Source organism: Epinephelus moara, chromosome 5, assembly GCF_006386435.1.
Source record: "Epinephelus moara isolate mb chromosome 5, YSFRI_EMoa_1.0, whole genome shotgun sequence".
NCBI classification, from domain to species: Eukaryota; Metazoa; Chordata; class Actinopteri; order Perciformes; family Serranidae; genus Epinephelus; species Epinephelus moara.
In genome coordinates, this window is record NC_065510.1 from 40,643,655 (window position 1) to 40,658,118 (window position 14,464).

Below are 14,464 nucleotides of genomic sequence, written 5' to 3' on the forward strand. Positions count from 1 at the left end.
TGTTTACTTTCCTCACTTCTATTTATTTTCTCCTGCACTAGCTGTGCTGCCAATCTGAGTGATTTCATTCACCAATGGGTTCTGCTGTCACAGATGTCAATTCAACATGCTGAATTGGCAGAAAAAAAGTTAACAAGGCCGGAGCGTTGGTGGCTTAGTAGTAGAGCAGGCGCCCCATGTACAAGGCTGTTGCCGCAGTGGTCCGGGTTCGACTCCGGCCTGTGGCCTTTTGCTGCGCATGTCTCTCCCTCTCTCTCTCCCCCCCTTTCACACTTCACTATCCTATCAATTAAAGGCAAAAAATGCCCATAAAAATATCTTTAAAAAAAAAAAAAAAAAAGTTAACAAGGCCAACGGTGCGGGCCGATGCAGCGACGAGGGCTATGGACGCTCACTGATGGCCCAACATTGCACGACAGCTGACTGTTAGCTTGGTGTGTTAGGGCCTTCAGTGCTCATCATCAAAAGGAAAAGTGAAAGCCATCCCCAGATTCCCTTTTATTTTTGAACAAGCTTTGTCCATTTGTCATATCACCTCGCTTTATTTGTGTTTTTCCAGCACTGTGTCTAAGGTTTTCATAGCTTCCTCTTCGGTGCATGCTGCTTACTGTCTGGCACCTGACCTCAACTGCGTGCTCCTATCGGCTAGGGGCTACATGCCCATAAACATACCACACATAGCAAAGTAAGAAGAAAACAAAAAAATACAGGACAAGGGCAGGTTCTCTGCAGATAAATACACCACTACACACTTCTAATGGGACATAATTGATGTTTGAGGGGGATTACTTTTGTTGGATGTCTTTCTAGTCTAATAAAAAAAAAGCATTAGAGCAGAATAGAAACAGACCAACAGCACATATTGTCTGATGACGGTAGGGAATTTAACTTTCAATTCCCCACTTCCTTTACCCCCCAGTGGTCCATCAGTGCAAGCTCATGACAGAGTCTCCACTGGTTCCAAGACCAGCTCCTGCTCAGCCTCTACCCCAGCTCCAGCTCCTGCCGCTTCCTCTGCTCCAACCCTAACACCACTCCCTGCTCCCGCCCCGGCCACGACTACAGCTCAGGCCCCGTCTCTGACCCCCGCGTCCACAGCTCCATCTGCTCCGACAGCCTCTGCACCAGCCCCAACAGCCAGCTCATTTCCCCCCTCCCCTAACTGCCGCATCCGAGAGGTCCACTGTGGGAGTCAGGTGCGGCTGGTCGTTATCGCCATCCGAGACATCACCAAGGGGGAGGAGATCACTGTGGACTACAGCCTGACAGAATGGGGAGAGAACTTGGTCAGTGCCTTTAAAGACAGATCCTACACTTCACACATATGTACCTTCCTTTGAGTATATGTATTCCCTCATCATTAACCCCCCAAAATATATATATTTTACGCTGTTAAACTTGGAATTTGGTAATATATCTTGCATTTAGTTGGTGTTGCTGATAGATTTGAACATTAGTATGGAACCTGCTAACACTGATATTTCCAGTGCAGCTTTATAGAGAAGTTGGAGAAAATAATGTCACACAGGAAGAAATTAGTTGTAGAAGAGGAAAATACATCTGAGAAGCTTCAATAGACCGCAACACAATGTATCCATAGCACTACTTATGCATGCTGTAGCTTTACCGTCTAATCTTGTAGTGTAATTTGTCTAACCTTAATTTCAACCTTAATAATAATCTCAACTCTAAACTTTCTAAATGTCTAATCCAAAACCTTGAAATGATCTCTCTTCAATTCTCTGCGCCCGTCTGTCCATGGCTACTTGGTCCTCATAAGTATAGAAATACATTTTACACACTGTGCATATCTCTGATGACTTCAGATAGGCAACCATATGTGTATTCACACACTGTTGATCAGCTTCATACACTCACTGTCTGTCGCGCACACACACACACACACACAAACACATACATATTCACACTACCCTTTGTGCACACATTCGTGCTACACACACAAAGCTAAGCAAGGCATGGGGTTACCATGGTGATGGCTGAGCTCCAGTTCTCTCTCTACCTATAGTGCTTTAGCAACAGTAACCATGGTTATTACATGACATCTGTTCCTTTAATGGATCTCATTAGATTGGATCAATTTACTCAACAAAATGATGATCCCAGAATCCGCTTAAGGAAATTAAATTGACGAAATTGAGAAATTGACATCAGAGGTTTAAGTGGGTCCACAGTTGCTCACAGTTCCTTCAAGGCCATATTAAATTTGGCTGAGATAAAGTCCCAAAACTGATATTTTTTAGGTTTCCGTTAATAGCTGTATCCGAGCCTGATTGATAACAGCCATGTATATCGCTTATAAGAGGTTGACAGTATTTGCAGGTCTCTTTTCACGTCTCCTGTTTGGCTTCTTAGTGGGAGATTTGGAGTCCTAATCAACCTCTGCGCTTATGACCAACTGTGAAGGGGTGTCCTCCTGCTTTTTGAGTGACAGCTCAGTCTGATTGTGATGGCAGACATTAATGAGCAGTGTGCCGGCTGTTTTAATGTGACTGCTTAATGTCCCACAGGGTTTCCGTGGCACTGTGTCTCCAGCGCAACATGAGTGTAACTCTGACTCTGAGAATAACAACAATATCAAAAAGGTAAGAGAAAAACACCACATTTTCCCTAACACATGCACAGTTTGACTGACAAAACATCAATTTTATAATTTTAAGAAGTGACAGCAAGACAATGGACACCAATTGATGAATTAAATCTACTCAGTGTACACTACCTGCTCACTTCTTAACAGCAGACAGAAACAGTCAGAGACTACGTGGTGAACATAGTGGAGTATTTAGCAGCTAAAGACACAGATATTTCCCCTCAGGAGTTTGTAAAGACCAAATGTTTGACCTAAGGGTCCAGTTAGACAAAAACATGGCTCAAATGAATAGCTAGATTACTATGTTTACTTAAGAAGTTGATATTAATGTCATTGTTATCTTTTCACCTGCCCCAAAAATATGATTTAGTTCAGGTTTTAGATTATTGCCTCCAAATTCAACCTGACTTATTTGGTTTCTTTGGAAACTTTATGATCTTCACTAGAATCTAAAAACTGTGATTGCCACACTACAAAACAGTGGTATTAAAGAAGTTAAGTAAATGTATTTTAGCGAAGAAAAAAAAAAACACTGACAGAACCTTCACTGTATGAGGAAATATTTTAAATGTAGTCAATACATGTATTGCATCTGATATTTATTTATGCTCTGCGATGCGTTTCTCACAAGAATTGTAGCCAAACATCTCTGCAGTAAAAATCAGCACTGCCTCTGTACAATACAAACGGAATATTAGTGAGCAAATGTAGTGGTTGTGATGCGCTGCTGTGCCTGCAGGATGCCACCTGTCTGGATGTGGGTGGACAACACTGATGTTGGACTCAACATAATCATTATCATCAAGTCTTCCTCCCCCTGCTCTGGATAATTGTTTTATTATGCGTATTAATGATACAAGACGTCATCGAGTGTAACTTCTTTAAAGTAAAACCCCATAAGTAACGTAACCTGCTTATGCTTAGTGTCATTGTGCTGTCTGTCTGTCTGCCTTCTTCCACACACTGAATGCTCTGGTAAGGAAACAAAGCAGCAATCATTTATCACTTGCGCGCAGACAATTCACTGTTGATTCTCTTGCCCACCTTGTGCTTATTGCTTTAAAATGTTACGACTCTCCTGACTGTGCATCTGATTAAACTGGTGAAAGTTTTAACGCATCTGTGCTGTAATGTCAGTAACAATGTTCAGACTGCGCTGTGATGGAGCCAATCTGTGACATGGTGGTGATATTTTTTGTGAACAGTGGTGATTTGGTGGGTAGTCAGTTTAAGTACCCAAGTGCTTAGTGACCACTGTTGTTAAGGAAAAACACCTCTGGGCAGCTGGTAGGTTTTTATCTCCAGATAATTATCCCAGAGGTTTTATATATACTTATTCACTTAAGTGTTATGAATGCTATGCTCAAATAAACATATACAGGTATACATAATACAGGTTTGAAAAAGTTACAGAAAAGCAATTATATATACAGTGGAAATCACTGATAGTGATCACTTTAGATTATTATTATTATTATTACAACTGTTTCTTTTTCTTTTCTTTACTTCTCATGCAGGTAAATGACATGTATATTTATTTTATTATATGGCTCGGAGCGCCTGTCATGGGCAGCCCACTCTGACATCTCTCCACTTAGTGCATGTATAGGTCCTGTTTGTGCATGTGTGTGTTCGGACCTGTGTGTAATTGACAACAGAGTGAAAAATTGAATTTCCCCTCGGGGATTAATAAAGTATATAAAATTCAAAAAAAAAGAAGAAGAAGTTATCGTGTGCCAAATAACACATTTGATTAAACCAGACTGTTAGAATATAATTATCATTAGTCTCTAACTAAAAAAGCCATGTGAATAACTTATATTTATAAGTGAAATATAATAATTATTTTATAAAATAACTTTAAATTAAATTGAAAATTCATACATTTTATTCCTATGGTCTAAGGCAGTCCAAAAATATTAGCGAACACAAACAACTCTCCCCCAAATTCAAAAACTGAATAAACTTGCTAAAACCCAAATTTGTGATGTCATAAGACATAAAGTCTGGAGCTGCTCCGTAGATAATTAATATTGAAAGATGTTCCAGATGTCACTCAGAGCACCCATCGGAATGTTCTGAGTATATGGGTACATTTTCTGTTTAAGAACACTACAAGAGAAAAAAGATCATTTGGGTCTAAAATGAAAAAAAGCAGGTCCACAAAATCAGACTCCAATTCATTGTGTATGAAGCAGCTCCAGACTTTATACCCCTATGACATCAGTTTGAAACTTCCCTGGTTCTAGAGTAAGTCATGTTAATCCTAGGCCATGGAAATAACAAATAAGAATACTTAATTTATGTTGTGAAAATTTGCATGAAGGACTAAACTGGCATTTAAATACAGATCCACACAAATGTTCTCTGAGTGCTTCCTGGGCATCGGTATTGCCCCCATAAGAAACGCTTTTTTAAAGTTAAAAAAAGAAAATTGATCTATCATAGTTTTTTTCTCCATATGTCGTCATGTATGAAAAGACCCAAAACGAACACTGCGAGTGGACTACTTGATTCCTAAAAGTTAATTATTGAAACAGCATTTATATGAGAATAATTCTGTCTTAAGCTTTTTGATCCATATATACATAAGTGGCTGATCACTGTAACTTAACTTGTTACAGTAAAAATCATTTGAATGCACCAAAAAGTCTTAATCTCAAATGTAGTTTTCTTTGACAGCCCAATAATAGTGCAAAAAAAGTCTCTGGACAACAGGTGATATGTTCTTTTTTTCCCCCCACCCTGTCACTGTCTCTCACTTCCAGGAGGATGAGCCTCTCTCTCTGACAGCCCAGCAGCAGCAGCGGCAACAGCAGCAGCAGCAGCAGCAGCAGCAGCAGGAGTACGTCACCCCCTCTTGGTCCCTCTCCCCCTCTTCCTCCCCCATCTCCCACTCTGACGCCAGTGACTCAGACGCTGGAGATGAAGACAACACCAGCCCCCGCGGACGTGCACCACGCCGGCGCAAGAAACGGCGCGGCACTCCCTCAAAGAAAAAGACCACCCATCGAACACCATCAGGGCGGCCACCGCCAGTCTCCCCCACCAGCATTCCTCATCACAACCGTCCGCTTTCTTTATCCCACCCTCCAGCACAGTCCTCCCCTCCCTGCTCGTCCTCCTCTTCCTCTTCAGTTAAGCCTGTGTTCAAAGCTCCAGCTCCACTGGGCTCCAACACCAAAGGCAACGTCAACATAAATGTCCCCAGAGGAGGAGTATCCATAGACTCCATGCGCCAAACCTGTGAGCACTGTGGACGCCACTTCCGCTCCCTGGGTCGCCACTTGGATAAACACCATGCCCACCAACCTGAAGTGTGCTCTGCCCTGGTGGAGCGCTACACACAGATGCCCCGTCTGCATGTACAGAACAAAAACCCTACCACAGCTCACACACACACTTCGCAGCATCCAAAGTCGTCACAAGCCGTAGGACAGAGCCGCAGTTCAGATCTTTCACAGATTGGCGTCCAGGACCTCTCCATGCCTCCGCCCACTCTGACAGCAGCTAACCAATCCCCTACCTCCTCTGGAAGAAACTCCACTCCACCTGTGCTGACGCCTCCACGAGGACAGAATGCAGTGCCTGTGTCTGTCCTGAAGAGAAGCCCACCCCCTGTGGCTGTGACGCAGTCCAGGAAGGGAGCAATGAGGAGGCTAAAGACAGAAAGACAGGAGGAGGAGGGAGAGGACGAGGAGGATGAAGACGAAGAAGATGTGGAGGTCGTGGAGATAAAGAGGCCCAAAGAGGAGGAAGACGTTGAGGTGGTGTGCCCTCAGCCCTTCAGCAGTAAGCTGTCCAAAGAGATGGAGCCACCAAAAGAAGAAGAAGATGAAGAAGATGAGGAAGAAGAGGAAGAGGAGGAGGAGAATGGAGTGATGGAGGTGGAAGATGAAAGTGGGACAGAGGATAAGGAAAAGGACTTGCTGAGGTAACTTGAGGTCTTTGCCTGCTTTGTGAGCAAATTTGAGAGAAGGGCTGTAACTAACTATTATTTTCATTGTTGATTTATCAATTAATAATTTTTTTCTATAAAATGTTTTGTCTAACCAACCAATCAATACCGAAAGATTTGATTTTGATTTGATTTGATTTTTTATTATTGTGTCATGCACCAGAAGTGCCCAGTCCGAGTGGGCTTACAAGACACCAAAAAAAAGAAGAAACAAATGACAGCAAATGAAAACCAGATACCAGGCATTAGAGCAATTAAACATATAAACCATCCTGATGCTTTTTCCAGGCTTCACATACAAAATTAGCAAGCTTAAAGACATTAAAATTAAACAACCAGTTCATTCTATCATCATCAGAGCACCAGAGAATTTCTGGGATTTTACCAGACATTTCGGTAAATATTGGAGTTCTCAGTTCATCATACAAGGGACAGTATAAAAGAAAATGTGATTCACTTTCAACCAAAGATATTTAGTTTAAATGATGATAAAGAAAAGCATTAAATTCTCACATTTGAGATGCTGGAACCAGTGATTGTTTGCCATTTTTGCTTTAAATAGATGATAATTTGATTATTAAAAAAGATGAATTAAGAAAATAATCAGCAGATAAATGTATTATGAAAATAACTGTTAGTTGCAACCCTAAAACAAACAACTAAAATTGCAACTATACACACAAGTCATCCCAAAGTTCACCTCAAAAACCTGCTGGTCTCTGTTGTAACATGATAGCTGGTGTATAAAAATTGGTACAGTTAGATTGTAGGATAATGTAACAAAGTACCACTAAATATAGTATGTAATAAGTGTGTTTTCTTTAGTGTATTATCACCTAAAATTAAGAATTGTTGTGTTTTTGTTACCTCAGAATGAACCGTTTAGCTGAGTGGAGATTGCCATGTTGCATCACCATGTTTCTACAGTGGCCCAGAATGGACAAACCAAACATGTTAGTCCAACTAGAATTGGTCCAAATTCAATTTCTCAAAGTCAGACTAACGCACCCAGATAATGTGATCGAAGTTGAATTACTTATGCATTTATACAGTCAGTTGACCCAAACTGGCCTAGGCGCTCTGTGCATGCTCCGCAGTTTCCGCCCGAGGCTTTGACTTGGAAGTCAAATAGCATTAAATGCCTTTCAGAAGAGGAAGCCAGCAACAATCTGTGGAGTTTTTGGAAGGATGAAATGTACAGAGCCGTAAAGTTGTCCACCATGGTACACATTTGCTGCTCGCTAACTGTAGCTAACTTGTTTGGTCTGTGTCGTAATAAGTCAACCAGGAAAAAGGTCCAGTACTAACAAGCTGAAAGGGGGCATATTGCTACCTATCGCAGTGGAGTCGAACATACTCCAGTCAATAAAGCAACTCCCCTCCCGTGCTTGCATACTGGGCCAAGGACAGTAGTCCCATTTAATGGCTTAGTAACTGTGCATGTAAAAGTACTGACTGGTTCTAGAGAGGGCCGTTCGCATTTTTGCATCATGACGACATACAACACATTAAACATACACAGAAACACGACAACGGTCAGCTTTGTCATATGTTATTTTTATTACAGTAGACAATAATCTCACCCTTAAGGTCAAGATAGCAGTAAAAAATATGGATAAAAAGTGATAAGATTAAGTGGGACATTATTTGAGGATAGCTGAGAAGGTAATTTTCTCCACATAGGCAAAGAACGACCCCACATCTTTTAGATTTTCTTGAAGAGCCTTAAGTGTACATTTGGATTTTTTTAAAGCTGTAAATTACTGAGATCTCCTGTATTCATAAAGTGTGGGAAGGTGGTGTTGATGATTTCCATCTCATTAGTATCTGATATCTAGCCAGTAATGTTACAAAGGCTACCAGATCTGCTATGAGCCCAGGCAAAGGCAACTCAAGGAAAAAACCTCCTGAACGTCTGGTTCTTTAGTTAGCAGAAAAAAAAGGTGAGCAAACATTAGCTGACCGTCCCTATCAAGCCGAACAGCACGGGAGAAACACTGATTTGTAACGTGACACTGCTTTATTCAGTATTTTTACTGATTTAAATCACCTGGCCTGTTAGTTAGTGAGAGGGAGGAGACAACTACGGGAAATTCGGCTCATGCTAAAAAACCTCTTGAACGTCTGATTAAAAAAAAAAAAAGGTGAGCACACATTAAGTTACCAAAGAAAATAGGTGCACATTTGTAAGTACCAGGCAAGTGGACTGTCTGCAGTGTGCTGAACAATATTGGAGAAACACTCATTTGTAACGTGAAACTGATTTATTTAGTGCTTTTAACAGTTTAAATCGCCTGGTCTGTTAGTTTTGGAGAGGAAGAGGCCTCTGTGGATAACCACTCCCAGTAAAAAGCTCCTGAACAGTGAACACTGAAGAAACTAATCAGAAAAAGTTTCAGATGGTGCAAGCTGTGATCCTCATTGCTAGCTGCCACTACACCCCTAAAACTTACACTAGACCTAAGTTGTTGTAAGTTAACTGGAATTAATACTATTAGAATGAACATATGAACTAATTGTTCACCATCTGTCTTTTTTCAGTGGGTCAGGGCGTCACCACATGCTGCCCCTCCTCTCGTCCTTGTCCTCTCTGGTGCTGTACCTTCGTCGACTTCAGCACTCGGCCTTCTTATCCCTGTCTCGGCAGCTACAATCAGCAGAGGCCTGGCGCCTTCTGTGCCACTCCAGCCTGGCTCTCCTCATCCTTTACAACCGACGACGCGAGTGTGAGGTCTCCAAGCTGTCCATCGCCGAATATCGTGCTCGTGTCACTCCCCAGTGCCCTGTTCCTGTCCCACCTGGTGCCCCTCCAGCACTTACTCCATTGGAGGCCTCCCTGTCCCCCTTTGAGCGCCTGGTGCTTCCTCACCTCCCTAGAGTTGGGGTCCAGGGTAAACGTGGACGAGTCCAGCCCCTTATCCTCCCCCCTCACTGCGAACCCTGCCTGGAGCTCCTCCTGCAGACACGGCAGGATGTGGGAGTTGACCCTGCAAATCCGTATGTCTTCGCCCGGCCCTACCACTCCCCTGCCACTCCTCTGCGAGGTACTGACCTCCTCCGCAGCCTAGCCCGCTCAAGTGGTACCCGCAATCCCCGTGCTCTGACCCAGACCAGGGTTCGCCGAGAGGTAGCTATACTCACCCAGCTGCTGCTACTGGGAGAGGGAGAGGAACCCGGGCAGCCTGGAGGCAGCGCTGTGGAGAGGCTAGAGCACTTCCTGGAGAGAGAGTACCATGTGACACAGAACTGTGCCGGAATTGGCCAAGACCCAGGCCTGATGGGCAGAGTGGGCAGAGTGGTGCTTTGTGGAGAGAGAGATGGAGTGCTGTTCAGAGGAATGAGCCTGAACCACATCTGCCTGGAGCTGGATGGTGAGCTGGCTGAATGAATGAATGGGACTGATGTCTTTTTCTGTTGTCCAAGACGAGCTGTATCATCCCTCCTTTTATGGTGTCAAACATCCCCTGGCTGGAAAAGGATTGTGTCCCTTCCTCCAGTTGTTCTAGATGTTTGTGTGTAAGGAGGAGGTGTTTGATAGGAGAGCACGGAGAGTAGTGACAGATTAGACTAATGAGGTTCTGCTCTTTCTTTTCCAGTTATGTCAGGAAATTCTGCGGACTCATACTCAGAAGGAGAGTCTGAAGGGGAACAGGTGAAGGAGAAGCTTGAAGCGCCAGCCCCTGCTCCTGCTCCGAACCCTACACCTACTCTGCTCTATGTCAGAAAGGGCAAGAACAACGGACGGGTAGGACGACCCAAGAAGCTCAAGAACATCCAGCCACCCCCTCCACCTCCTCCACCTCCACCCGCAAATCGCAGGAGAGGCTCAGGTCAGCCCAAATCAGGTTTGTTTGGGTTCAAGTATAAGTGCAATTGCCCAAATGAACAACATGGAGAAAGATGAATGAAACTGTGCAGGTGAGATTTAAAACACTGCACCCAGAGACAAAAGTTAAAATAACCAACGGGGAAAAAAAAGATAATCAAAATGTGGAAAGAGCAAGGAGAAAACTAAGAATAGAGGACAGTTTTGTGTGTGTGTGTGTGTGCGTGTGTGTGCGTGTGTGTGCGTGTGTGTGTGTGTGTCTAAGGAGAGGGAGGTGAAACAAGATTTACAACATGGGCAGTTCAAGCCATTTGCTTCATCAGACAGACTCCAAGTCAGTATTTGAAGGTGAAGCACAAAGCGTACTGGTACATGTTTATCCCAGCAGGCAAAGTTCACTGGTCAAACTGAATAAAAGGACACTGCTGAGCACACAGAAACAAAAACTTCAGAATTTCCAAAGTTCTCCATGGTGCTTCTTCTTGGGTGATGTGGACTGATTTGCAAATGTTACTGTCATGGTTAGGATATCTTGAAAGATGCTCACTATTCTTCATAGAAATGCTTCATAGATAAAGACATTTTCGATATACAGTGACTGTTGGTTATTTTTTCGATCAATTGATTAGCTGTCTATCAACTGTCAGAGAATACTAAATAATGTCTGCACACTTTCTAATAGTCTTCGGTGACATCCTCAGATTTCCTTTTTTTTCCAACTACCAGCACAATACCCAAAGTGATTCACTTTACTGTCATTGCAGACAAAGAAAACCAGCAAAATTCACAATTTAGACATTAATGAAGTGAAGAATGTTAGTGACTTTGTAGTGGATTGAGAATGAATTACATCAAATTGGATGTGGCCTAGATCTTCACGGTTCAGTATAATGTGTCGTAACCAGTGGCATCCCCAAGGTGGGGCCTGGGGGGCCATGGCCAGTCTGATACAATTGCTGGCCCCCCGCACCACGAGTCCCCTTAAACTTGAGAAGGCTTGTTCCCAGTAAATGTTCTCCCACTTACAATCAATCTAAAGCTGAATATTTGACTTTTTAAGGGAAAGGACAACCAGCCTATCTGAAGAACAATCAATTGCCTAACACATTTATAGATATGAAACACATTAAATCAGGATTGTTTTGGAAGTCAAAATGTTAACAGTTCAGGTATTAGTCTATTCACATCAGATAACTAGTAACATTAACTGTAAAATATGAAACCAAAGTATATCAGTATGTGATTCCTTAACTCTTACTGTGACAGTCTTTAATTAGTCAGTATACTTCAAAAACATAATAGAGTTCCTGAATGGCTTTTGGATTTTGAGATTTTCAGTGGCTCCCTCTGGCCACCTCAATGAAAAATTTCTTGGGGCGACACTAACTGCACTGTTTGAAGAAAATTGTCACCCCTAGTTCTAAAATTGTTATTAAAGATAATCACTGCTTCCTCGCTTATTGACTTGAGGGCAGAGGGCAAACTGATCTGAACCTCAGGCATCCAAAACCATGAAGCACGTACAATACATTTTCAAACAGAACTTGTGAATTAGATTTAGTTTAAACTCATGACAACACTGTTGTCAGGCAATAAGTACCAGAAATGGTTACAGTATCATGCAAGGGAACAAGACAAGCAGTAAACTACAGTTTTCATCTGTCATGTCAGTATACATCAGAGCCACTGAATTTGGAATTAATAGCCCACATTTATACAGTAAACAAGTAAAAAGAGACCTACTCACAGGCCCCAGTTGTTAGGAATCAAGCAGCCTTGGACTAATTTGCTAAAACATGCTGGAATCTGAAAAGTACAACTCAGAGTTCTTTTGAACAGAGTGGATATAGAGTGAGTCTGATGGTCAGGGAGGGTTCACTTCCCTTATGCCCAATGAGAGAAGCTGTTAAACATGGGTATTGGATTCATCTCTCCTCCTCTATAGGAAAACGAGGCGTCCTGAAGCGTCCCTGGTCAGAGGCGGAGCGTGCGGCAGTCGAGGAGCACCTGACCCAAAACATCACAGAGCTCCGAGTCCCTGCGAAGGCTGACTGTGAGCGCTGCCTGCAGCAGTGTCCCCTGCTGGTCAGCAACCACCGCGACTGGCGAGCCATCAAGTTCTACTGCCACAATCGTATTCAGCTGCTGAAGAAAAACCAGCGGCGCGAAAGTGAGCCCCAGCCCCTCACTGTCTGCTGAGGAGGAAGAGTGTTCAGGGGAGGCAGGGAGGGGCTGGAGAGGGAGGATGTCTTGTGTGTTGCAGCTGATCAGAGCAGATTCTCAAATGGTACCCTCCTGCCCAGGAAATGCACTAATTTTGAGAGGACGGTCCAAAATTTCACTCTTCTAATAGCACGTTTTTTTTTGTTGTTTTTTTTGGTTGTTTTTGTTTTTGTTTTGTTTTGTTTTGTTTTTTTTTAGCTAATTTGACACCTAATGGCATTTTTACTTTGAGCCACACAGAACAGAAATCTGAATTAACTTTTTGCTGCTCTTAAAAAAGGTCTTAAAAAATGACACTAGAGTCTTTATGGTGCTCCTGGTTTGAGGGTTGTCAAAAGCAGTGCACTTGGATGGGTGCCGTTTGAGACATGCCTTGGGGGACTTGGGGGACACTGGCCGCAGCCTGTGTTGTGTTGTATATGGACCTTTTTATTTCTCTGCTTCCAAAACAGTTACACTAAACTGAAATGTAAACAAGGGAGGCATTTGAGCCCCGCAGTGTTGTTATATGAACGTCGTGAAGTAGCATTAGTGTTTTATGCACTTGGAGACGTTAATAGGACAAATGGCCTGTGCTTGGGTCACACTTTTCTTAATAGTGGCTATATAACTAGAGTAGGCCTAACTACTGTTAACTTAGAATAATAACCAGATCTTTCCTCAAGCAAGCTAGTTCTTCTTTTCATACAGCTGACTGTGCAATTCTGACAGTGGTTTCATTATATTTGGATCACCATTAACATGTAAGGTACTAGGTGATGAATAAGTTACTCTTTTACAGTTTTATGAAGTTTTTTTTAAGTGGAACACAAGATTACAATGGAGATGAAGAACTCCAGAGTGAGGGTTTCATGAGAGAGACAAAAGATCTCAGAATGTTACAAAGTTATCTATGGATACCCAAGATGTTCGGTTAAACCACAAAGTCCAGAAACATGAGAGCTGTTTGGAAGACCCATTGCGTTGGACGCAAGATGTCGACAGCTACCATTTCCCCCCTGAGGAACAGTATGTTCTCGTTTCCTATCGTTTGTTGTTTATTTCTGCCTGTTGCACATTTGTTATTCAAAGCAGTAAAAAAGGTGCTATAGGCCAATAAGCTGGATATCACTTTATACAAGGAGAGGAGTTTTCCCTTGGTTATTTTTAGAAGTTTCTCAAAAAGTGGGCATTTATCAGAGATGTGATTGTTCTGTCACCACGTTTGTTGCATTGTCTGTGTCGTCTTTCCCAATGGCTAGAGCTCCTCTTGTCCTTTCCCAGCCACACTACACGGTTTGCAGCTCGACCAGATTTTTGGCTTCTCTTCGGCGTTGCTGAGACTCTGCGTCCATCGGACTAAAACCTCAAGACAGATACTTGAAGTTATTTAAACCTTTTGCAGAATCTTTATGTTCTTTCTCGCTCTAGCCTTGCCAGTTACATTGTACATAACAAATATATTATCATTATGCTAACTGGTTGTTTGTGCTAGGCTATATGTAGCTTTTTCCATTTCCGAGTTATAGCGATCTGTAAATAAGCCTGTTTGTAAATACTCCTCAGAGAAACAAAGAAAAAACACAATGTATGACATGCCTTGGTTATTGTGTTATGTTTTTTCTTTTTTATAAGTCTTATAAAAATTTAAAGCTCTATGTTTTGTGCTGTGGTCATTTATGTCAGGGCCTTACTTTACCAAAAGTGAAGTGATTCCCTCTGATGAAAAGAGTGTAGTCATTTGTAATGTATTAAATTCTTGTTTTCAAGTTAAGTTACATGTTTGAGATCATGGTCAGGACTGCAGTATTTACAGTTTTGTCTCCTTCATGCAATTCACAACTTAAGACACTAGATGGAGGTGTTGGTT

General features: G+C 42.4%; 1 protein-coding gene across 3 annotated transcripts in view; it reads left to right on the plus strand.

Moving 5' to 3' along the window:
* Positions 1-14,264, plus strand: part of si:dkey-117m1.4 (uncharacterized) — a 29,455-nt gene extending 15,191 nt beyond the window's left edge. For 2 of the 3 annotated variants that reach the window (XM_050044401.1, XM_050044403.1), the window contains exons 4-9: positions 920-1,286; positions 2,529-2,603; positions 5,377-6,542; positions 9,108-9,937; positions 10,163-10,411; positions 12,338-14,264. In XM_050044401.1, the coding sequence (XP_049900358.1) occupies positions 920-1,286; positions 2,529-2,603; positions 5,377-6,542; positions 9,108-9,937; positions 10,163-10,411; positions 12,338-12,591 (2,941 nt within the window). In that variant the 3' untranslated portion in view covers positions 12,592-14,264. The remainder of the gene's footprint in view (positions 1-919; positions 1,287-2,528; positions 2,604-5,376; positions 6,543-9,107; positions 9,938-10,162; positions 10,412-12,337) is intronic. The other variant, XM_050044402.1, reaches the window with a different exon arrangement.
* Positions 14,265-14,464: the final 200 nt, after the last annotated feature.